Source organism: Callithrix jacchus, chromosome 2, assembly GCF_049354715.1.
Source record: "Callithrix jacchus isolate 240 chromosome 2, calJac240_pri, whole genome shotgun sequence".
In the NCBI taxonomy this organism is placed as follows: Eukaryota; Metazoa; Chordata; class Mammalia; order Primates; family Cebidae; genus Callithrix; species Callithrix jacchus.
Window position 1 is genome coordinate 133674841 of NC_133503.1, and position 25751 is coordinate 133700591.

At 41.0% G+C, this 25751-nt stretch overlaps 1 protein-coding gene across 41 annotated transcripts in view; it reads right to left on the reverse strand.

Moving 5' to 3' along the window:
- The window catches only part of PDE8B (phosphodiesterase 8B), a 348230-nt gene that overhangs the window by 20329 nt on the left and 302150 nt on the right, over positions 1 to 25751 (reverse strand). For 26 of the 41 annotated variants that reach the window (XM_078365302.1, XM_078365301.1, XM_078365312.1 and 23 more), the window contains 4 exons: positions 9463 to 9505; positions 5202 to 5279; positions 2877 to 2953; positions 1179 to 1343 (listed from right to left, as the gene is read on the reverse strand). In XM_078365302.1, coding sequence (XP_078221428.1) covers positions 1179 to 1343; positions 2877 to 2953; positions 5202 to 5279; positions 9463 to 9505 — 363 coding nt within the window. Of the gene's footprint in view, positions 1 to 1178; positions 1344 to 2876; positions 2954 to 5201; positions 5280 to 5607; positions 5704 to 9462; positions 9506 to 25751 lie in introns of all 41 variants that reach the window. The other 15 variants (XM_078365293.1, XM_035291356.3, XM_035291355.3 and 12 more) reach the window with 1 other exon arrangement.

Here is a 25751-nt window from a genome sequence, read left to right on the forward strand (position 1 = left end):
CATAGGGTAGCCTTGCCCTGCAAGGAACAGCCCCCCTGCTGCTACTGTCCACTGCTGCTTCAGTAGAAGTTGCTATTTAATACCACCGGCTCGCCCTTGAATTATTTCCTGGGCGAAGCCAAGAACCCTCCCCCAGGCTGAGCCCCAGTTTGGGGGCTTGCCTGTCCTGCATCAGCAGCAGGAGGGAAGGAACATGGCTTGCTCCCAGAACCAGACTGCTCCCACTGCAGTCTGTGGTGGCCACCATCTTGCAGAGCCCTTGCCGGTGCTGCCTAGAAGCTGAGGTCTGCATTGCATTAGATGGAGTTAACAGGCCCCTCCAGGGGCAGGAAGAAAACAAGAAGGCCGTCAAGTTCCAGGTGGAGGCTGAAGGGGAAAGCCAGTCAACACTCAGTGTTTGGTGGCAGGGCTGAGCACAACCTCCAAAGTCAAACTCATACATGACATCTGGACTTTTTCTCTAAAGAATTCCAGCTTCAGACTCTGATGGGTAACTCAAATAATTTGAATTTTTTTTTCCTTTTCTTTACTTGCTGACAGATTATGAAAGCCAAATAGATTACAGCAAAACACTAGAACAGGATGAGGAGTCCCTAGAAATCAGCTACTCTTGGTGGTGTAAATGGTGCTTTTTGGAATGTGGCAGTAAGAGGTTCCTTCTCCCACCCCCTCCCTGAGCCAGAACAGCCCCAATCTGCTTTTACTTTATAAATGGTACTTCTATACTAACTTTTATTTAAATAAAGGATTCTATAGTTAAGATTAAATGCTACAGTCTAACTATAAACCCTTTCATTACATAAGGAGTCAGGTCCATGGAAATGAAATCCAATGCTATACTAGATCAAGGGAAAGCAGTAGGAATCAAGAGCCTGCAAACATCCCTCTTGTACATTTAGCCCTCCATCAGTTACCCACTGACTCCCTGCAGTCATAGGAAGACTGAAGCACTGTCCCCATGGCTATGGTAGGTCAGCCTTATGGAAAGGCAAATGCAAGAGTCACTCAAATACCACTACACATATAATATGTTAATTCCAATGCAGTTGCTTCTGATTACACTAACAGTTTACAAGCAACAGGTACTCCTGCAACCACAGGTAACAGTTCCCACATCAACTAAACTCCAGAGGCCCCAGATGCCCCTCTTGCTTTTCTGGTTTTGACTCGTTACTCACAGTCATCAGGCCTCCAACAAGATCACTGGTATGGGGATCTTCATCTTTGGTACCCAGCTGAGGGGAGTACAGTTCTGTGGTCCGTAAAATCTCTAGAACTCTGTCCAAGGCTTCTGCTACTGTGACTGGGCTGTTTTCTTGGGCTGCATTGATTATATTGATAACCTAATGGAGTGAAGAAAGAATACAGTTGAGGACAAGAGGATTCTGCTTCCCCAAAGTCATATGTATGCCCAGAATCCAAAAGAAATCACTTGGTAACCATCTCTTATTCAAAATGACCAGTGCTTTCACGGTACCACCCTTCTTCCTGAAGCATGCTTTTCTCCCCATGGGCTCCTGGTGACTGTTCTCCTACCTCAGTGACTAGGCTTCCTCAGGCTCCCATGCTAGATTTATAGCAGTGGAGGTGGAGAGAAATGAATAGATCAAGAAATATTTTGGGGTAGACCAGTAGGACTTGGTGATGAATTACATTGCTAGGGTTGGGAGAGGAATGAGGATTCCCCTCCCCGCCTCTCCCCGGGCCCTCCTTCACTGGTTGGAGTGGCTCAGAGATCTGTTCTGGGCCCCTCTCTCACTCTCTCACTTCCAGAAATGGTATTTTATTTCCATGACTTTGGACACCTATGATCTACAGCCAGGAACTTTCTAATTTACCTCCCAGCCCTCAGCTTCCTTTGACCTCCAGGCTTGTACATTCAATTCCCTACCTGGCATACCTACTAGAATATCTCATAGGTCTTGCACTAAACACAAAGTCTCATTCCCTTCTCCCCACAGAAAGCACATAAACACACACAATAAAAAAAAAAAAAAAATCAAAGATAAAAGCTGTTCACCTTCTGTGGTTTCTACATCAGAAAGCACTTCTATCTACCTTATACTCATACCTAAAATCTGGGAGGCCCTGTTGACATAACACCTGCCCTCATTCCTCTCCCAACCCTAACAATGTAATTCATCACCAAGTCCTATTGGTCTACCCCAAAATATTTCTTGATCTATTCATTTCTCTCCACCTCCACTGCTATAATTCTAGCTCAACTACTTCTAGAATAGGCCCTAACTGACCTGTTCTCTTGCCGCCTCCAATCCATTCTCTGCACAGTAGCTGGGTGTTCTTTTCAACAAACGTATCTGGTCATATCACCCACCCCACACCTGAAACTCTTCAGTGGTTTCCACTACACATAAACTAAGATACAAACTCCTATGTCCCTGCTGACCAGAATGAGCTGAGCCCTGTGCAACTGACATCCTCCTCCTCTCTCCCCTGCTTACCAAGCACCTGCTGCTACGACTTTCTTTCAGCTCCTTAAATGTTCCAGTCCCTCTTTGCCCATCACAGTGCTTTTTCCCTTGCTGTTCCTGCTACTTGGAGTCTTCTTCTCTTCCTTCTTCTCCTGAGTAACATCTGTGCTTCAAATCTTGCTTCAAAATGACTCCGTTTCCCTGACTAGCCCTCTCATCCAGCCCACTTAAGGGCCCTACTGTAATTTCCTCTCACAGAACACAGTTGTTTTCCTTCACTGTCCTGATTGTAACTTAGGACAAGATGTTCATGTATTACGGGTTTACCTGCCAGCTGTTTCTTCTGCTAGACTGAGCTCCATGATGTCTGTGGGCTGTATTTTCACAGCACAGCCCAGTGCAAGGGCCCCTGACTGCCACGTGTAAGCAGCAGTCGCCACTCACCTTTGTGATGGGAGCCTCGATGGTCATGGAGTGGATCCTCGCCATAGACGGGTAGCGACGATTCTGAAGGCTTGGTGCTGGGAAGAAGGGAAGAAAGCTTCTGGTTCTGGTGGCTCAGTGTGTTTAAGTGCAGCAAAGGCGTCCCTTCATGGATGGGGCCCACTTCTCACAGGACTGCCCTCCCTTCTAAAAAGCCATGAATTCACCCATCTCTTCTGCCAATGCTGATAGCCCAGCTGCTACTTGTCTGAGTCTGGAAAGGTGATCCAGCCTGGAACTTCGGTGGCAGGAGGGCTTGGTGAGCCCCAAATCCACAAGGAGAATTTCTGAGGTAGATGGGGTCCATAAAGGCCTCCTTCCAACAGCCTAGTGATCCCCACAGGACCCACTTTTCCCCAATCACCCAACCCCAACTTTTGTAGTTCCATGACTTTCAGTCCTAAGCCACTGGCCGTAACCAGATGACTGTGCAGCCAGCATGGGAAGGGAGGCAGTTCATGGTTAGGGTCAGGGCAGAGGACCGAGCCCATTTTCAGTCTGAATTAGGGCCAATCACTCCCCCTGCCCATGCTGTTAGGCTCTTAACTCCCAAAGGTTCTAGTTCAAATCTACAGAAACTTTCATTAAAAAAAAAAAAAAAAAAAAAAGTTTATTTTTCTGAATAGGTAATGTTCATACTTGGTTTAAGATACCAAGAGTAGAAGCTTGGCTTTAAAAGCACTGTTCTCATCAGATCTTCCTACCACCCCATCTGGGGCAGGCCAGAGGGGTAGAGTCCCATTTCATGGAAGGGAACACTGAACCCAGCCTGCAGCAGAGCCTGCCTCCTGCTCAGCCGCCTCTGGGGACCCCTGGCTGCTGGTGCAGCAGCCACTGCAGGCCTGCATGCTCTTCAGCCTCCATTGTGCCCATGCTGGAGAGATGACAGTCCCCTTCAAGTTCCACTCCAGAAACAGTGAATCCACTTCAAACTCCCTCATCCCTTATCCTCTCAGTCTAAAATATTCTATCTATCCCCTCAATCCATCTCAAAATCCCTCAGTACATATTCTTTTGAATTAGAGACACATCTCCATCCCTCAAGTGCCCCATGAATTATCTATCTTTTTTTTTTATCATCTTTGATCCTTGCTTTGTCAGCCACTTTCATACTCAGCCTTCCCATTGCATCCTGAGCACTGGAAAGTCCCTCCCCCTTACCCTTTGTATTGACTCTCATCTCTCTTTTCTATCACAGGCACTAACCATCCCCTCCTCACACTCCAGAACCTATCCCCTTATCTGCCAAATAAAAACCAAATGAGTGAGTGAAATCTACTAGTCTGTTGTCCGCTCTTGAGCTCTGATCTGCACAGCATCTAACGCTGCTGGCCACTGTCTTTCTCAATCCCCTGTTGTTCTTGGTTCATGTGACATGCACTCACATGGTCACCCCAGCTATTCTGTCTTCTTCACTGGCCCTATTTCCACTGCCCACTTCCTGACTGAGACTGTGCCTTCAGTCTCAGGTTTAGACCCTATCCCCTGCTTTCACTACATCCACATGAACACACACCCCTTAGAGATGTTCTTCTGCGCCTTGCTTCACCTGTCACCTCTAGAACTGCCAAATCCACGTCTAGAGCCCCGAGTACCAGGCTTGCAGCTGGCTTCCTGGACATCTCCACCAAAATAAGATTCATCCTCTTCTCCATAATCCCAACCTAGCCAAACCTGAAGACGTTCCTTTTTCTGTAAATACAACTTAAAATTTCCCAGACACAGAGGAATGAAATGTCAGAATCATCTTTGATTTTTCTATCTCCCTGCAAATCCAACTGTTTACTGAGGCCTAGCTGATGGAACTCAAAAAATACTTTGCTAAATCCTGCTTTTCAGGGCAGAAAACATTTTCCTAAATTCTACCTCACAATTTCTGTGTGACATTTCATTAAGGAGAAGTGAGTGCATATACCTAGTACACTGAAAACTAGGTTTGTGTTGGGAGTTAGGAAGCCAGGACTGGCTGCCTCTCTGCCTCTGGCACCCAAGTGTGACCTTGTCTAGCTACTGAAACTCTGAGTTGCTTGGGTGGTTATGGCTCAACATGTTTCAAGTCATCAAGAAACAAGTCTGGAGTCCCTCCAAAGAGAGAACAAAGACTGCACAATAAGATTTTTAAATTTAATTATTAAAAACCCTAAAAACCTTTCAGCTTACTGAAAAAGAAGTTGGTGTTGTTGAATTCTTACTCTTTGGAGTTTATATGCTGATGAATTTTTGAACATATTCCTCCATCATTTTCGACATTTTAAAAAGGTCAAAGGAAACTGAAAAATGTCTTACCATCACTGCCTCGAGATGATATCGATTTCACGTCAATGGACTCTTTCCTCCTGTTCTTATATCTGAATGAATGAGGCTCTAAGGATTTCAGATTAGAAAGGGAAGGTGATTAGTTTTCAGTGTATTCACAGAAGAGATTCAAACATGTTTTTTCTTTATTCTCTAAAGAAAACAATGTTAGTTCTTAAGCACTATAAAATAATTTTAAGTCAATCACTTTCTTTTCAAATCATGAAGACACACAAAATTATAGTCATATTAGTAGTTAAATGATGACCTTTTCAATGGTGCATGTTATATCACAGTACTATAGCTTAGTATCAAGGGTTATTTAGTTCCATGAATGTAATTTTGAAAATAAACATTAGGATGGTGTAATAAACATTACAGTTGTGGTGGCTCACACCTGTAATCCCAGCACTTTGGGAGGCCAAGGCGGGTGAATCACCTGAGGTTGGGAGTTCAAGACCAGCCTGACCAACATGGAGAAACCCCATCTCTACTGAAAAAAAAAAAAAAAAATACAAAATTAGCTGGTGTGGTAGTGCATGCCTGTTATCCCAGCTACTCAGGAGGCTGAGGCAGGAGAATCACTTGAACCCAGGAGGTGGAGGCTGCAGTGAACCGAGATTGCACCATTGCACTCCAGCCTGGGTAACAAGAGTGAAACTTCATCCCCCCACCCCTGCAAAAAAAAAAAAAAAAAGAAAAGAAAAAGAATTTAAGAAAATAAACATTAAAAGTTGAGGGACATTCGGAGGGAGGGTTCATCTGGACTTGAAAGACAATATATTCAACTGGATAGGGAAGGCTTTTATGGGATATTTTAGGAAATATAATACTAATGAAACCTATAGAGATTTAAATAAGAAATTAATTCAGACCAATTTTGGGCACCTCTGAAAAGTCAGACTTCTAGATGGTCTTCTAGATTCTCTTTGAGGATGGATTTCATCAAATGATACATACTGATGATCACAGGAAAGGAAGGTGACAGTTTTAGATTCCTCCAAAATTTCAACAACTAAACTTTCACCCTTGTCCCTATTTTCTGGGGGTAGAGGCGGGGAGTGGCATGGGCAAACATTTAAAGAATTTTGGCCTAAGTCTTTACAGACTTCAAACTTAACACTGAAACTGCACCATCATGTTAATCTAAAAACTAACAAAAAGCATATGCTACCAGTGAGCGCCGAGACATAAAAAATGACAAGGCAGCAGCCTTGGCTTCAGAAACACACATTTTCAGCACATTTGCTTCTTGTGAGAGTAACTCAGAAGCCAGTCGAGAAATCTAGCTATTATATAGGATTACTCCTCACTAGGCTAAGACAGGAGGCAGACATGCACATTTCAGCAGGAAGAATGCGTTTCTCAGATGCCAATAAATGATCATATTCCAAGAAGGAAAAAAAGATGCTTCTTTAGAATTGCCTAGTGACACAAGGTGCAATTCCTAGTAGTTAAGGAAACAAGCTCCAGAGCCAAATTGCCAAGATTCAAATTTCTACTGTGCCACCCAGTAGCTGTGTAATCCTGGGAATGTTACTTAACTTCTCTGGGTCTCAGTATCCATGTCTGTAAAGTGGGGGTAATTATAGCATCTCATTTATAAGCTGTTGTGAGAAATGAGTTAATATATGTATAGCATTTAGAACAGTGTCTGCCACAGAGTGAGCATGTTGTGCATGGAGGCTGTTAATTACACCGGTTCATTTGCATGTATGTCTTTAGACACACATGATCCTGTTACACTACTTACTGTTCTACTACTTACTGTTTTCACTTTATAATATCTTAGACACTTCTCTAGATCACCTTAACCATTTATTTTAGTGTCCTAAAAACCCGATTCAACTAAAAAAATGGTTAAATCAAAAATTGAGACTGAATTATATTTATACAGCATGAAGTGAAGGTGGAACTATTATAAAGTTAATCTGAACACCATAGCTACAGAGCCTTATCTTAAATAATCTAACTTAAAATATTTATTATAACATCTCTTTTCCTAATTTTTATCTTCCATTTTCCACCTTAGTAACTTTCCTATCTGTGCATGTATGTTTCAATAGATATATTTTAAATTACGTATAAATAGTATTTTAAATGATATTGTTGGTATCATGGAATTTCTGAAACCCTGAGAAACTAATAATGCTCACTTTTGAGACTCTTGTTTTAGCCTATTCAGAGACTTAATTATGTACAGTCCTAGCATTTATTTACCAAGTAATAAATTAAGTCTCACTTAAAGATTTAAGATTAAATGCAAGATTAAGGAACCAAAATTCCTGAAAATGTAATTTCTAAACAAAACTAAAAGTAGAGAGGGTAGCTTCAAGGCTGTGGCCCAGGCTGGCTGGTTGAATTCAAAATCATTCATTAGAAATTACTCAACAATGGATGATGTTTATTCTTCCTGATTTTACCTCAGTTAAAATTAAGAGAATCTATAGCAATAGAAATTATTAAAAGTTTGGAGAAATTATTCTTCAATAAAGGCTAAAGTCAGGCGACATGACCAATTAAAGAATTCATTGGTCATTCTTTCAACAGATGTTTATATGAATTAGAAACTTAAGCCAGAGAAAGGATAAAAGAGATGTGAACGGCCATACTCTATGGCAAAAAGGAACACTGGTGCCACAAATTAAAAAAAGCTCCACTTACTGAGTACCTACTTTGTGCCAGATATTGTACTATGTACTTCAAATAAAATAATTATGTCACTTAATAATTACGACAATTCTGAAAACTACATAGGGCTATATCCCCATTTTATGGGGCCAGGCACATTGGTTCACGCCTGTAATCCCAACTTTGGGAGGCCAAGGTGGGCAGATCACAAGATCAAGAGTTCGAGACCAGCTTGACCAACATGATGAAACTCCATCTCTCCTAAAAATGCAAAAATTAACTGGGTGTGGTGGCTCATGCCTGTAATCCAAGCTACTCAGGAGTCTGAGGCAGGAGAATGGCTTGAACTTGGGAGGTGGAGGTTGCAACGAGCCGAGATCGCATCACTGCACTCCAGCCTGGGTGACAGAGTGGGACTCTGTCTCGAAAAAACAAAAAAAATGTAGGCATAGAGAGATTTTGTATGTAGCCCAAGATCAAAGAGAATAAATGGTGGAAACTATACTTCCAAGATGGAATGGTTGCAATTTACCAATGTTTGCTGAGTATTTGCACAGTGTCTATTATGTACAAGGCAATACTGGGCACTGCAAAGGACATGAAAATGCTTAGAGCAGTTTCTGGCACCCAGAAGCTCCCAAGTTACTTAAATAATACCCTTGCTCAAGTGCTACAAGAAATTAACTAAAATGTATGTGAGTGAGGGAGAGGGAGAAAACACACTTGTGTGTGAAGTGTCATTATGTTATTCCAGGCTGTTCATCCCTAGAAAGTTTTCAGAAAGAGGGAAGATAGGTACCAGTTAAATCTAGTTACTGCTAAGCATTATACATTTCCTTCTTTAATCCTCATTAACAATGAAATAGGCTTTTGCCAATTCATTTTACAAATGAAAAAAAACTGAAGCTTAGAGCAAATGAAATCTTACCAAGTATACTAGATATGATCCCCCTCATCAAGAAGAGGGACTAAACACTGAGCCCAGGGTCTGACATCATGCATTAGTGGCTGGGAAGGCCACCAACAGGGCAAAGAATGTTCCAATTCTTGGCAAGAACAAAAATATTAAATTCTTGGTAGCAGGCAGATTTTTTTTCCCCTCTAACAATCAAAAAATTCCAGGCCTTTCCACTTGCAGTCATCAGGCCCAGCTCCTGTTTTTGCGGAGGAAGCCAAGGGCCAAACAGAGTCTTGCCCAACATATGAGATGAGCGAGTAGGAAACTGAAATAGGAACGTGGTGCTTCTGCCTCCCAGCACCTAGTGACATGTTCCAACTGTACAGTCACCAAAGCAAAGGGAGACTGAACAGGGTTGAGCAACCACCGTATCGTCACCTGGGTCATACTCAACCAGTGTCTCCTTTGGGTTTATCTGTCCTACATGGTATCTAGCCAAGGAAAGAAAGACAAGATGGAGAGGACATTCAGTAGAGAAGGCTCAAGGACATTCTAAGGGATTTCTGCTTTTCTTCTGGCTTGCCAACCCTGAGATATGAGCACGTAGATTTTAGCAGTCCACCTTCTGGGGTGGTAGTTGTCAACCTAAACTTCTTCAGAGAAATGTATACACTTGAACCCACAACTGCCTCCTACGTTAGAGTTCAATTGAAGTATTCTCACCTGTCTGAGAATTGTCTCCTGAATCACGATGAATCTTGTGAATCTAAAGTCGTTCAAAAATTGGTAAAACAAGAAGAAAGATTTTAAATATGCCATTTGCTATATTTCTCATCAAACAATTTAGTGATAAAGCTCTGAAGACTTTACGAAAGCAAGAAGCTGCACATATAATATGAACAGATGAAAGTCATACACCAAGTGATACAACTACAAAGTCTCTATTACTTTCAGACACTTAGAGAATGGCTGAGCCTGAGAGCAGGAAGATTCCTAAGGCATGTACTCTCTAGGCAGGACATCTGCTTCTCCAGTCAGCTATTTTCTCATTGTGACAGCCTACAGAAATGCAGAAAGATAAAAGATATAACTAAATATAAAATTGTATAAGGCTAATACATAACCTGGTTATTTCAGATACGTTATAAAATTTTTCTGTGCTACAGAAGTAATCTGAATTTAAGTCTAGGAGTTAAAAACATTTCCTACAAAGCTCTTCAAATGCTCCAGTATAGACAGTCAATTTATAAAACGTTCTTTCACAATGAGATGTGAACTTTAGATGCAGTTTTGTACCTAGTTCTTTCTCATTATCAATTTTTTGGTTAATGATTTTGTACTAATGCTCAATAAATATCTGTCAAATGACAAAATGAAATCATTAACACTAGAAATAATAAGTGTCCTTTCTTTGGGATCCTGCATTTCTTGTTTTATAACTGACCCCAACACTGTTAGTGGGGTACATTTAGTTCTATCAAACTTGTAATCATGCTGCTTCACTGCTAAATCCACCTGCTTTCAAGTGCTCAGACCATTAAATCTTTGTAGCCACTCAATACATGGGGTAAGTTAACTTGAAAAATAAGACAGATAAGCATGTAGGACATTTGCAGAGGCAGATTAATATAGCTTAGCAACATTAACTGTAATAACCAGATATCCTGTCTGCGGAGGCCAAAGCAACTCCAGGTTGGATGCTAATCCACCATGTTGGCTTCTGATTAACCCTAGTTCCCGGATGGCCTCCAAGATGATTATTTTATCTGTTGTTCCTTGTGTAAGAAGAGCATGTACTTACCGTAAATCCTGCCCTTACATCAAAACAATCTTGGCTATAAATCCTGGCCTTAGGCAGATTCACACAGCATTCCTGCCTGTCCATACAAGTGTCCTACACATTCCTTTCCTCTGGTACTTAAGTGCTAGGTCTGTGGGTAATGGAACTCGCCACTACCCAAGGCACAGACGTGCCTTCTGTTCATAAGTTCCTATTAGCTTATAGGAATGGGATTCCTCAGCCTCTTTCTTTGGCCTCTCAGCTTCCTCAGACTGTGGGGTAGGTGGGCACTGTCCTGCCTACCGCGACATGTGTGGTAAGCCAGGCCAGGAGCTGAGAGACCCAAGAAATGGAGGAAATCTTGTGGTGGGCAGACACTTTTACATGGAATGGTGTGGCTCATGTTTCAGATGCTTGTGGACCACCCTGTCAGTGTGGGGACGCCCCCAAAATGCCAGGGGGTTTAGAGTGATGGTGAACTGAGAGCCATCCATCACACTGTGGCTCAGAAGAGCTGTGGGCAGCCAACGTGGTAAGATGGCCACCTCTCAGTGGGAGCCAGTCCTCAGCAGATGCAAAAGCAAAACAGCTGACCAGGTGCAGCGGCTCATGCCTGTAATGCCAGCACTTTGGGAAGCCAAGGCCAGTGGATTACCTGAGGTCAGGAGTTCGAGACCAGCCTGACCAACATGGTGAAACCCCCACCCCCTACTAAAAATATAGTATTAGCTGGGTGTGGGTGCCTGTAGTCCCAACTACTCAGGAGGCTGAGGCAGGAGAATCACTTGAACCCAGGAGGTGGAGGTTGCAGTGAGCTGAGACTGTGCCACTAAACTCCAGACTCCGTCTCAAAAAAAAAAGGAAAACAGCTTGAGTAGCAATTGCAGTTAAGAAAAAGATTTTATTTAAGGGCCCTACAGTCAAAAGTTACCTTAGTTAAAACTGAAATTTGGGCATCATATATATTGTTTTAAGGCCTCTGCACATCCCGTAAAACTTCTGAGTCTACTGAATTCTGTTTCTCCATTTACTTCTGTCTGTTCCTCCTTCCTCCTGCCATATGAGGAATCTAAAAAAAGGAATTTCCAACAGCCTGGGATCCCTTGGGGAAAACAGAGAAGGCACTAAAGTCTCCTCTTTGGGGGAAGAATCTGTTTTTCCTCATGAAACCCAGGAGTAATAAGCAGACAGATTCTACTCAGGTCTCAAGCCACACTCTTGTGTTATCTGATCTCTGGTTAGTGTGTGGGGAGGATGGGAAGGTGGTACAGGGATGACTTTGTACTGTGAGAGGAGCTGATCTTGGTGAATGTAATGGCCAGCAGTCACAGGCAAGAGCTATACTGTTAGAGGTGGCTGACAGCAGTTGTTTACAGCAAGTGGTTATTACTATCAGGGCTACTAATTTCCTGGCATGTTTGGATAAGAAAAGTGTAGTTTAGCCTAGAAAACCTAGGCTATACCATTCAGGACATAGGATAGGCAAGCACTTCATGACTAAAACACCAAAGCAATGGCAACAAAAGCCAAAATAGACAAATGGGATCTAATTAAACTAAAGAGTTCCTGCACAGCAAAAGAAACTATCATTAAAGTGAACCAGCAACCAACAGAATGGGAAAAAATTTTTGCAAGATATGCATCTGACAAAGGGCTAATATCCAGAATCTACAAAGAACTTAAGCTGACAAGAAAAAAACAACCGCATCAAAAAGTGGGCAAAGGATATGAACAGACACTTCTCAAAAGGAGACATTTATTTAGCCAACAAACATGAAAAAAGCTCAACATCACTCATCATTAGAGAAATGCAAATCAAAACCACATTGAGATACCATCTCACACTAGTTAGAATGATGATCATTAAAAAAATCAGGAGACAACAGATGCTGGAGAGGATGTAGAGAAATAGAAATGCTTTTACACTGTTGGTGGGAGTGTAAATTAGTTCAACCATTGTGGAAGACAGTGTGGTGATTCCTCAATGATCTAGAACTAGAAATACCATTTGACCCAGCAATCCCATTACTAAATATACACCCAAAGGATTATAAACCATTCTGTTACAAAGACACATGCACACATATGTTTATTGTGGCACTGTTTACAATAGCAAAGATTTGGAACCAACTCAAATGCCCATCAATGATAGATTGGATAAAGAAAATGTGGCACATATACACCATGGAATACTATGCAGCCATAAACAAGGATGAGTTAATGTCCTTTGCAGGTACATGGATGAAGCTGGAAACCATCATTCTCAGCAAACTGACACAAGAACAGAAAACCAAACACCACATGTTCTTACTCATAAGTGCACGAACAATGAAAACACATGGACACAGGGAGGGGAATATCACACACCAGGGCCTATTGAGGGTGGTGCTGGGGAGGGCTAACAGGGGAGTGGGGGACTAGGGGGGATAACATTAGGAGAAATACCTAATGTAGATGACAGGTTGATGGATGCATCAAACCACCATGGCAGGTGTAACCTATGTAACAAATCTGCATGTTCTGCACATGTACCCCAGAACTTAAAGTATAATAATAAAAAAAGAAAAACTAGTGTACACAGTGGCTCACTTCTGTAAGTGGCTCCACCTTTAAGCCAGCAATATAATTAAGAAACAAACTCGGCCGGGTACGGTGGCTCAAGCCTGTAATCCCAGCACTTTGGGAGGCCGAGGCGGGTGGATCATGAGGTCAACAGATCGAGACCATCCTGGTCAACATGGTGAAACCCCGTCTCTACTAAAAATTACAAAAAATTAGCTGGGCACGGTGGCGCATGCCTGTAATCCCAGCTACTCAGGAGGCTGAGGCAGGAGAATTGCCTGAACCCAGGGGGTGGAGGTTGTGGTGAGCCGAAATCGCGCCATTGCACTCCAGCCTGGGTAACAAGAGCGAAACTCCGTCTCAAAAAAAAAAAAAAAGAAACAAACTAAATTGAAAAGAAGATACTTTTTCTGGCAATCTTGTTTTCAGATAATGCTGTTTAGGTCTAAGTTCTGTGCCTTTAAGATGCCAATCTTCTTCACCTGGTTTCATCTTAGTCATGTCTTTGGCTAGGTTGTGTAAAGGTGGGAGAGAAGGTATTTGAGAACTGGCAAATGAAGAATCTTATAGGTCTATAAGATCTGTTTCTGTTTGTGTGTATGTCTATGTATATTTAGTGTGGTGTGTATGTGATGGATAATTACCAAAATATATGACAGAGCTCTAATTTGGTTTAAACAAAAAGTAAGTTCTGGCTGAGCACAGTGGCTCACTCCTGTAATCCCAGCACTTTGGGAGGCCAAGGCAGGTGGACTGCCTGAGGTCAGGAGTTTGAGACCAGCCTGAACAATATGGTGAAACCCCATCTCTACTAAAGATACAGAAATTAGCTGGGCATGGTAGTGTGTACCTGTATAGTCCCAGCTACTCAGGAGGCTGAAACAGGAGAATTGCTTGAACCCAGGAAGCAGAGGCTGCAGTGAGCTGAGATTACACCACTGCACTCCAGCCTGGGTAACAGAGTGAGACTCTGTCTCAAAAAAAAAAAGAAAAAAGAAAAAGAAAATGTTCTTATCAGAATATAGAAACCAACTCAAATGCCTGTTAGTTCAACTGACTTCAGTAATCTTTCAAATAAAACTTGCTTCAAAGTTATTTTCAGTAATTTGAAATCTTAAAGTCAGTTATGCTAAATTAAGTAATCTTAGGTTTTTCAATGGAAATTAGGGTTACTAAGAGTTAAAGTAGTAGTTAATATATGTAATTAAAACTACTAGATATGAGAGAAACAATTATATATCAGGTGAACAAATAAAGATGTGTTTTGGTAAAGAAGTTTATTAAAAACATGAAGATGAGGTTTTTGCATAAAGGAAAAGTAACCACATATTTTAAAGGCTAAAGGTTGTTTTAAAATGCATGAAAAATGATACAGATAAAACTAGCTGGATAGAAAGGGAAATGATAGAAGGATAAAGAATGAGGAACTTTTGATTGATTCCTGGTGGCCACGTGGTTGCCTATGGTATGGAGCTGTAGCTGTGCTGTGCTCAGTTACAAAGGTAAGAGTGACCAGTGCAATTTAGAGACAAATCCAACTCCTAAGGAGTTGGTTCACTGGATACACAGGATATGCAAACCAATAAGCAAAAAGTGAAATATATAAACCCTTGGTTGTTATCTATAAAAGCTAAAATAAGAGTGCCAGATTGGGCCTTGAGGCTGGGCCAAGCTCACATACGGATCCGTCTGAGCTCAGGTCACTAGCCCCAAAGCTACCTACCAAGAGGAAAATTACGACGGGGCAACAGGAAGTACCTCTGAGACCTGTGGTTGCCAAGAAGGTAGTCAATGTGGGAAATAGGCAAGACCAAGTAACTACTGAAACCAGAGGGAACAGTGTGAAGGAACTGTTCCCTTTGTAGACTGGTATCATCAGCTCCCTGGGAAACCTTTTTTTGAATTGTGAGAGTAACTCATTTGGAGCAGTGTCTTTGGTTTTAAATGCCGCAGAGTAGAAAACATGTTTAGGTTGATGCAGGACCCCCAGCTCACTACTGAACAATCACAGATGGCTATACGTGATCCAGGCACATGGGAGGTTATTCCTGAGGGAACAGCAAGCCTGATGGACTGGATAAAAGCCTTTGTAGATCGTTTACCCTGAGAATGGGGTCAGCCCAAATGCTACGTGGAGCACCCCATATGAAGCAGCTGATATGCTTTGTCTATAAGCCATGTGGAACTGGCTTTATGACAGGGATATTCACCTCCTCAATACACTCATTACCCAGGTCATGGTAAATGCTAAGAGAGACAGAGAGAGAGAGAGAGAGAAAAGAGAGACTCTGTGTGTGTGTGTGTGTGTGTGTGTGTGTGTGTGTGTGTGTGTGTGTGTGTGTTGTGCAGGATGGAGAGGGGAGGCTTTTGCATGGGCACCTCACTACTGATGCAAAATTACAAGATCAGGAAGCCTCAAATTTGCTGTCTCAACTGCCTCTCATGGATCTTACAGATGCTAATTAAAACATTAACAAGAGCATGGGGAATGGCAAAAGGAGTCAAAGGACTTAACCTAAGGAGTTACGTAAATTTTTTTAAGTTACTAAAAAAAAAAACCCTGAATTTGAAGAAATTGATAGGGGTGAAACTAAGAGGAAAAAAATAAAGGGAGAGTCATGGAATTTGTCCCAGCAGGATGGAAATCTTGGTTATTAAGAAATTGAATTAATGGGAAATTGATAGGGTAATCAATTAATGGGAAAATTCTTAATGCAACACTACCAAAAGTTGGATGGGCCATAGGTACCTCCTGCTTTTCCCCCCAACATTAAAGGAATCCAAACCAGTTTTCTGTATTTACCCTAGATTGGACAATTTTTAAAAAAAATCAAAAGGTAAAGATTAAAATGAGAAAGTTGATCAACAATTGCCTGGGGCAATGTTGAGGTAATTAATCAAGACACACTGACCCAAGTGCCCAGGTCCTGTGGCTAAACCCCCTGCTGCAAAAACTCAAAGCCTTTTTGGCAAGAAGGTAAAATGGTCTAGGGGTGAAAAAGAGAAGCTCCTGGAACAAGAACATAAAAATGTAAGGGCTGATAGAATTATAAAAGTTGAAATGTTTAAATTGGCTTTATGTAAAGCAGTTATATCTCCTTTCTGTAAATGTTTTATGCAAATGGATATTGTATCTGACTGCTTAAACATTTTTCCTACCTAATACTACAGAAGAGAAGGTATGTAAATCTGCCCTTTGAGCAATATTAATTGGACATGCTAAAGGGGAATAAGACTGCCTGAGCCCACAGAATGTAGCATGCCAGAGTGCTTGTAGGGATTAATTGTTCACTCGACAGCCCTTAGTGAATCATTTATTAGGGTGTATGGGGTAATGTCAGAGAAACACTCTAATGGGCTAACAGTGCCCAAAGAGTCCCGTGATAAAATGGAAATGGTTTATATAGGATCTTGCTACCTGAAGAGTGCAAGGAGGAGATACTCATGAGCAGAAAGCGTCTTTTTTACCCTAGAACTGACTCTGTGTGAGGAGCTGCTGGATTCTACAGTGCCCGGCAAACAGCTCTCTCATCTGACTAAGAGCTGCTTGGTTTGCAGATGGCCTTTCCATGATGAGCCACATCCTGTTTGAAAGACGTTTGGAAGATCCTGCTTGCAATCTGCTACTCTGATTGTAAAGGATACTTTTGTGAGCAAAATTTACTGCTTTTCTCTACCTGAGTTCTTCGGGATTTGGAAACTTTTCAAGAGTATTCTTATTTTATGGTAATGTAGTTATTCGCATAAATTCAGTAAGAATCTATCTTGTTTGGTAACAGGACACAATTGGAAACACTGGTTATTTCACCAAGGCTTTGACTAGAATCATGTGTTTTCAGATATGACCAGACTGCTTCGAGGAATTGACACTGACTTTAGAAAGCCAATGAAAAGTCCTTTGGCCTGGGAGGCAACGCCACACGTCTACAACCATCTGATCTTTGACAAACCTGACAAAAACAAGCAATGGAGAAAGCACTCCCTGTTTAATAAATAGTGTTGGGAAAACTGTCTAGCTATATGCAGAAAGCAGAAACTGGACCCCTTCCTGACACCTTACACTAAAATTAACTCCAGATGAAGTAAAGACTTAAACATAAGACCTGGCACCATAAAAACCCTAGAAGAAAGCCTGGACAAAACTATTCAGGACATAGGTATAGGAAAGGACTTCATGACTAAAACAACTTCATGACTAAAACACCAAAAGCAATGGCAACAAAAGCCAAAATAGACAAATGGGATCTAATTAAACTCCAGAGCTTCCGTACAGTAAAAGAAACAATCATTAGAATGAACTGGCAACCAACAGAATGGGACAAAATTTTTGCAATCTACCCATCTGACAAAGGGCTGATATCCAGAATCTACAAAGAACTAAAACAGATTTACAAGAAAAAAAAAAAAAACCCATTCAAAAGTGGGCAAAGAATATGAACAGACACTTTACAAAAGACAACATATATGAGGTCAACAAACATGAAAAAATGCTCATCATCACTGGTCATTAGAGAAATACAAATCAAAACCACATTGAGATACCAACTCACACCAGTTAGATTGGCAATCACTAAAAAATCTGGAGACAACAGATGCTGGAGAGAATGTGGAGAAACTTTTACACTGTTGGTGGGAGTGTAAATTAGTTCAACCATTGTGGAAGACAGCATGGGGATTCCTCAAGGATCTAGAAATTCCATTTGACTCAACAATTTCATTACTGGATATATATCCAAAAGATTATAAATCGTTCTATTATAAAGACACATGCACACATATGTTCATTGTGGCACTGTTGACAATAGCAAAGACCTGAAACCAACCCATTGATGCCCATTGATGATAGACTGGACAAGGAAAATGTGGCACATATACACCATGGAATACTATGCAGCCATAAAAAAACAATGAGTTTGTGTCCTTTGTCGGATACATGGATGAAATCTGGAAACCATCATTCTCAGCAAACTGACACAAGAACAGAAAATCAAACACCGCATGTTCTCACTCATAGGCGGGTGTTGAACAATGAGTACTCATGGACACAGGGAGGGTAGCATCACATACTGGCATCTGTTGGGGGGAATGGGGAGGGACAATGGGTGGTTGGGAGGTTGGGGAGGGATAACATGGGGAGAAATGCCAGATATAGGTGATGGGGGGATGGAGGCGGCAAACCATATTGCCATGTAAGTACCTATGCAACAATCCTACATGTTCCCTAGAACCTCAAGTGCAATAAAATGTGTGTGTGTGTGTGTGTGTGTGTGTGTGTGTGTGTGTGTGTTCCTTTGGAAAGACAAGCTTGGTACATTGTCTAAATGGCTCCCTTACAAGGTTCCTGGCCTGTGTTAAGTAAAGAATATCACTTTCTGACATGCCCAGGAATCAAGATAATTTGGGAACTCTAGAAGAGAGGAAATTTGCACAGGTGATATGACAAGAGTAGTCTAAACGGGGAATCCTTGGTCTCAAGGCTTTTAAAACATCAAATATAAAATTTCTTATAAAGTTCCACCAAAGCCAACTGAAAAGAAGCCAATATGACCAATCACTATTCTTGCTACACTTTAGGCAAATAATCAGGCCAAGTATCATGAGACTAAAATTTATTTTGCAAATAAATTGGTACTGCTAATTTTAATTTTTTTCCATTATTCCTGAAATACCAAGGTACTATAATTTATCCTTAATAGAAATGGGGAAACTGGATAGAGAAAAACTTAGATTCTAGTCCTAACCACTGTTTTTCTTTTCTTTTTGTTTTTTTGAGACAGTCTCACTCTGTCGCCCAGGCTGGAGTGCAGTGACACAAACTTGGCTCACTGTACCTTCTGCCTCCCACGTCCAAAGTATTCTCAACCACCCGAGTAGCTGGGATTACAGGCATGTGTCACCACACCCAACTAATTTTTATATTTTTAGTAGAGACAGGGTTTTCCCATGTTGGCCAGGCTGGTCTCCAACTCCTGAGCTGAAGAAATCTGCCCTCCTCCGCCTCCCAAAGTGCTGGGATTACAGGTGTGAGCCACCGTGCCAGGCTCTGACCATTGTTCTTGAGTTTTTATTATTTGCCTACAATTTGGGCTAATCCTGAACTATTTCCTGGCTACAAGTCTCTAAAGAAGAACCGAGGTTTAATTTTCTTCATGATGCTTTTAGTTGGCTAACAGAACAGGCTTTTTTGTTGTTCTGGCATACAAATTCTCTTTCAATTGTAATTATACTTCTACTATTTAAATTATTAATGTTAAGTATCCCTCATTATTTTCTTCTGAGAAAACTAAACTGATGGTATTCCTAAGACTAGAGATGATCCAACAGCCTCTGAACTTCCCTCATTTGGAATCCCACTGGGCCTCACCTATTTTCCATCGCCAAGTACTGCTACTGAAGCTATATAGCCACCCTCCTACAGGCTAAGAGACCATCACAGAAGAGGAAGAGTGCATGAGATGGTAAGGGCTGGCTTTGGGAGGCTGGAGTGTGGAGGTCAAAGCAACTCCATCTTGGATGCTAATGTGCCATGCTGACTTCTGATTAACCCCAGTTCTGAGAAGGCCTCAAAGATTCCCAATTGATCAACTATTCTTATATAAAAGCACATACTTATGGTAAATACTGCCTTTAGGTCAAACATCCTTGATGTTATCAATCTTCAACTGTCCTACACATCTCTCTGAATCACACTTTTGTGTGGCATAGAAGCTCTGGGTCTGGTGGTAATGGTGCAGGGATCCACCATCTTGTCTCACTGCTGCCAGAGACACAGACAGGGCTTCTGTTCTTAAGTTCTTATTAATGCTCCTTTCTGAGAAACTACAGTTGTCAATCTCTTTCTTTGGCCTATCAGCTTCCTCAGACTTTGTGGGTAGGTCTGCAATGGACCTGCCCACTACAGAACACCATCTATGACAGCTACAGGTAAAAGGTTTCAGCTTAACTGAACCACTGAAAAATCCTCATGTAAAACTGAAGGGTGAAAATAGGATTTTCTATCAACTCTTCGGCTCAGTCCATTCCACATAATTACAGAAACAGTTACATGACCAACCTGTGTGATATCCTGGTCAAAATGTGACAAAAGGCTGTGACTCATTTATCCCATAATTATGGGACATTTTTATTTCTTCTGTGAACAACTGTTTTCTACTTTCCTTTAGGGATGAAGACCATTTGCTATACAGCTACTTACTGAGCTTAGTGTGCATTTTTTATATGAAACCAAATGAATAAAATATTGGCCTTGCAAATTGTTCTCTCAAATAGCTTTAACACAAAAACACGTGATTTTTAAATGCTTTTCTTTCTGAATCAAAACACATCTCTCCTTTAGAAGCTGTGTCCTATGGCTCTTTATGTTATTAGAAACAAAACAAAAAACAAACAAAATACAACAAAAAAAAAAACCCTTTCTCATTTATCATCTGCCTCTTGGGCCAGCTGATTGGCTTGTGGAGCTCCTGCAAGGTCAACATGGGTTTTGTGTTCTGTCTGGAGTGGAGCCAGATAAAGCACAAGGCCAGTAGGTTAACATGCACATCCTGCTTTGGGGATGGAAATGAACCCCAGCTACTAGGTACAGGGAGAAGCAGGGATGACAGATAATAGTCCCATCTGCTGAGGTGGATCTGGTCTGTCCTTCTCCACATTTAATGTGACACTTGGCACTTTGAGCAGAATGTACCCCCAAACTGGCTCGCCTGCCTCTGCTGGGCTCTCTGCATGGCTTTGGCTAGCAACCCAGCCTGGAGATACTCCTTGCTCCACAGACAGAGTCTTCCTGGCTGTGGCAGCATCTGCCACCAGGAACTCTATTTTGGGACTGACTTAATGCTCTGTGCCAAGAACAGTGCCAGCAGACCTTTCCCCGTCATACCCCAGTGGTATTGGGTGTTCACTGAAGTTGACTCTGATTATCCACATACCTCTTCCAGCTAACTTATTATACAACTGATTCACTTAGATGACAAAATTCTCCTAGAATCAGAATTTTCTTATGGATTCTACACTTAACCAGCCATTTAAAATCAGTAGGAATTATTCGATAATCATTTCCTTCTTAATACTCAGTTGAGCTCATTGGGAGGATAGATACGGAGTGAGTGGGTCTGTGGTTTGGTGTTCTCTGTGGTAGGCAGCCAGGGGGATGAACTTTGCTCCACAGCCATCTCTTACATGTCTCCCACTTCTGGCAGCAGGATATCTGCAGTTTCATCATTACGGCACTCTTGTCCAAGGAGAGGTATTCTCCTTCCTTGGAACAGGCAGGGAAGCTGAGGTTTAAGAGGTTAAGAAAGTTGCCCAAGCCACACAGCTGGTGTGCAGAGCCAATTTCAAACTTGTCCCTCTGGCTCTAAAACCTTTGCTCTGTCACACTGCTCTCTACAATGAAGGCCCAGAAAGGACATGCCAGGCCTGGGCTTGTTAAACTGGGGTCAAGGAAACACCCTCTGCATTAGTGTGGGACATCTCTTTGAAATACTTTTCCTTGAAATTTAGGGGGAAGTCTGAGCATCTCTTATGGAAAGGTTTTGTTACGTGCAAGCTAACGCAAAGCACAGGGACAGGAATTCAGTACCGTCAATGCCCCTTGCCAGTCAGCCTCTCTGTAGTGTGGTGAATGTGTCTCCTCTTGTAAAAGCTTAAATGTAGCATATTCTTATGCACAGCAGTGACTGGGAAGTTTGATTTCGTGTGTTACTGGGGAAACTGAAGGCTTTAGTGCTCAGTTTCTGCAATGTGAATACTGCTGTCCTTGGCCTGTGAAGCTCTCTGCCAGAGCTCAAAGCTGGGATTCCTCAGCAAGTCCTTGGAAATTTACAGCTTGTTTCAGGAAGAAAAGTAATTTCAAACCTTTAATTATGTAAAAATATTATAGGTTGCCACGAAGTTTGCTGTCTTTGTACTAAATGCTTTGTTTACAAACATCTGATTATGCTTGGTTCTAAAAAGCACTACAAATTCTGAGTTATGTATTTGGGTGTATGTGTGCCTGATTTCAGGGTCATTTGTCTCTTAAATCGTCATTTAAAAATCCTATTTTATCTACGTACCAACCAGAATATCTAAAATTAAAAAGAAGTTTTGTCAAGGCAATAGAACAATTGGAACTCTCATACATAGTTGGAGGGAGTATAAAATTGTACAACCACTTTGGGAAAAAGGCCTGCCAGTTTCTTTTAAAATTAGCCATCCACCTACTACACGGCCCAGCAGTCCCATTCCTAAGTGTTTACTCAAGGCAAACAGAAGCATATATTCACAAGAAAACCTGTCTCAGAATGTTCAAAGCAGCCAAAAGCTGGAAACGGCCCCAGAGACCATCAGCAGAAGTAGATTCTCCACACTGTGACAGACTGATGCAAAAAAATATTTAGTAATAAAAAGGAAAAAAATGATATATCCAGTGCAGATTAATCCCAAAAATATTATGATGAGTGAGAGAAACCAACTACAACAGTCCACACTTAAGTCTAATTTATGGTTAAATAATTCAGAAGAGTGGTCACCTCTGGGGGCGAGCAGGATGGTAAAGGCTGAGAGAGACTGTGAAGGGGCATGAACGGACCTTTAGGATCATGTGGTTTGGTATCTTGATGGAATTGAGGTTCCAGTATTATACACTTTGGCAAAACTCAAGAAAGGCTATGCTTAAGATGTATGCATTTCATTGTACGTAACTTCTACCTTAGAAGAGATGAAAACAAATATTAAACTCTAGTTAATAACATGCATGCTGAAGTGACAAGGGGTGAAACATACTGATGTTTGCAACATTTTTTTGATAGTTGGAAATCTTTCAGAAAGTAGATGGATTGATGGATGCCTAGAGAGAGAAATAGATGGTTATATGATCAAGCAAAATGCTAATTACAGAACTGAGGTCCTGGGTGCATGTGTATTCACTTACAGTCTTTCTAACTCTTCTATATGGCTAAAGATTTTCATCATAAACTTTAGGGAAAATTTTATGTTCAACTGAGTATATGGATTAATGGGTGAAAAATGGAAGTCTGAAATATAGTTTCAAAATCTATGAAAATAAACAAGACAAAGGAAATTGAGAACAGCCTGAAATAGAGCAAGGTAAATTACATGTCACAGTCCCTAGGACTCCCTACCATGAGCTTGGGCATGACATAATACACTGTTTCAAACTGTAACTAGGGAATTGTGTATGGCAGCTGCCAATCTACAAACTATAAGATCTACTTAGGTAGCTATTTAAACATTGATTTTTATGCAACAAGAAGAGCTAACTATCCCAAATATATATGCACCCAATATAGGAGCACCCAGATTCATAAAGCAAGTTTTTAAGAGACCTACAAAGAGACTTGGATTCCCAAACAATAATAGTGGGAGATTTCAACACCCCACTGTCAATATTAGGCAGAGCAACAAGACAAAATTAACAAGGATACCCAGGACTTGAACTCAGATCTGGACCAAGAGGACCTAATAGACATCTACAGAACTCTCCACCCCAAATCCACAGAATATACATTCTTCTCAGCACCACATTGCACTTATTCTAAAATTAGCCACATAATTGGAAGTAAAACACTCCTTAGCAAATGCAGAAGAACAGAAATCATAACAAACAGTCTTTCAGACCACAGCGCAATAAAATTAGAACTCAGGAATAAGAAACTCACTCAAAACTGCACAACTACATGGAAACTGAACCACCTACTCCTGAATGACTACTAGATAAATAACGAAATGAAGGCAGAAATAAAGATATTCTTGAAACCAATGAGAACAAAGATGCAACGTACCAGAATCTCTGGGACAAATTTAAAGCAGTGTGTAGAGGGAAATTTATAGCACTAAATGCCCACAAGAGAAATCAGGAAAGATCTAAAATCGACACCCTAATGTCACAATTAAAAGAACTAGAGGAGCAAAAACAGACAAGTTCAAAAGCTAGCAGAAGACAAGAAGTAACTAAGATCAGAGCAGAACTGAAGGAGATAGAGACACAAAAAAACCCTTTAAAAACAAAAACAAAAAAAACCACAATGAATCCAGGAGCTGTTTTTTTTTTTTAAAGACCAATAAAATAGATAGACTGCTAGCCAGACAAAGAAGAAAAGAGAAGAATCAAATAGATGTAATAAAAAATGAAGGGAATATCACCATCGATCCCACAGAAATGCAAACTACCATCAGAATACTATAAACATCTCTATGCAAATAAATCAGAAAATCTAGAAGAAATGGGTAAATTCCTGGACACTCACACCATCCCAAAACTAAATCAGGAAGAAGTCAAATCCCTGAATAGAGCAATAACAAGGGCTGAAACTGAGGCAGCAATTAATAGCCTACCAACCAAAAAAGTCCAGGAACAGCCTGGACTTTCACAGCCAAATTCTACCATAGGTACAAAGAAGAGCTGTACCATTCCTTCTGAAACTATTCCAAACAATAGAAAAACTCATTTTATGAGGCCAACATCATCCTGATACCAAAACCTGGCAGACACACAGCCAAAAAGGAAAATTTCAGGCCAGTATCCCTGATGAACATTGATGCAAAAATCCTCAATAAAATACTGGTAAACAATCCAACAGCATATTGAAAAGCTTATCCATCATGATCAAGTTGGTTTCATCCTTGGGATGCAAGGCTGGTTCAACATATGCAAATCAACAAATGTAATTCACCATATAAACAGAACCAAAGACAAAAACCACATGATTATCTCAATAGATGCAGAGAAGGCCTTCGACAAAATTCCACAGTAATTTATGCTAAAAACTCTCAATAAACTATCTCAAGATAATAAGAGCTATTTCTGACAAACCCACAGCCAATATCATACTGAATGGACAAAACCTGGAAGCTTGCTTTTGAAAACCAGCACAAGACAAGGATGCCCTCTCTCACCACTTCTATTCAACATAGTATTGGAAGTTCTGGCCAAAGCAATCAGGCAAGAAAAAGAAATAAAGGGTATTCAATTAGGAAAAGAGGAAGTCTGTCTCTATTCGCAGATGACATGATTATGTATTTAGAAGACCCCATTGTTGCAGCCCAGAATCTCCTAAAGCTGATAAGCAACTTCAGCAAAGTCTCAGGATACAAAATCAATGTGCAAAAATCACAAGCATTCCTCTACAGACAAACAGCCAAATCATGAGTGAACTCCTATTCACAATTACTATGAAGAAAATAAAATACCTAGGAATACAAATAACAATGGAAGTGAAGGACCTCTTCAAGGAGAGCTACAAACCATTGCTCAAGGAAATAAGAGAGGACACAAACAGATGGAAAAACATTCCATGCTCTTGGTTAGGAAGAATCAGTATTATGAAAATGGCCATACTGCCCAAAGTAATTTATAGAATCAATGGTATTCCCATCAAGCTACCACTGACTTTCTTCACAGGATTGGGAAAAAAACACTTTAAATTAAAAAAAATAAAAAGCCAGAGGCATCACACTACCTGATTTCAAACTATACTACAAATATAGTAATATACAGACTATACTACAGTAATCAAAACAGCATGGTACTAGTACCAAAATGGAGATACAGACTGATGGAACAGAACAGAGGCCTCTGAAACAATGCCACACATCTACAACCATCTGATCCTCTATTTAATAAATGGTATTGGGTAAACTGGCTAGCCAGATGCAGAAAGCTGAAACT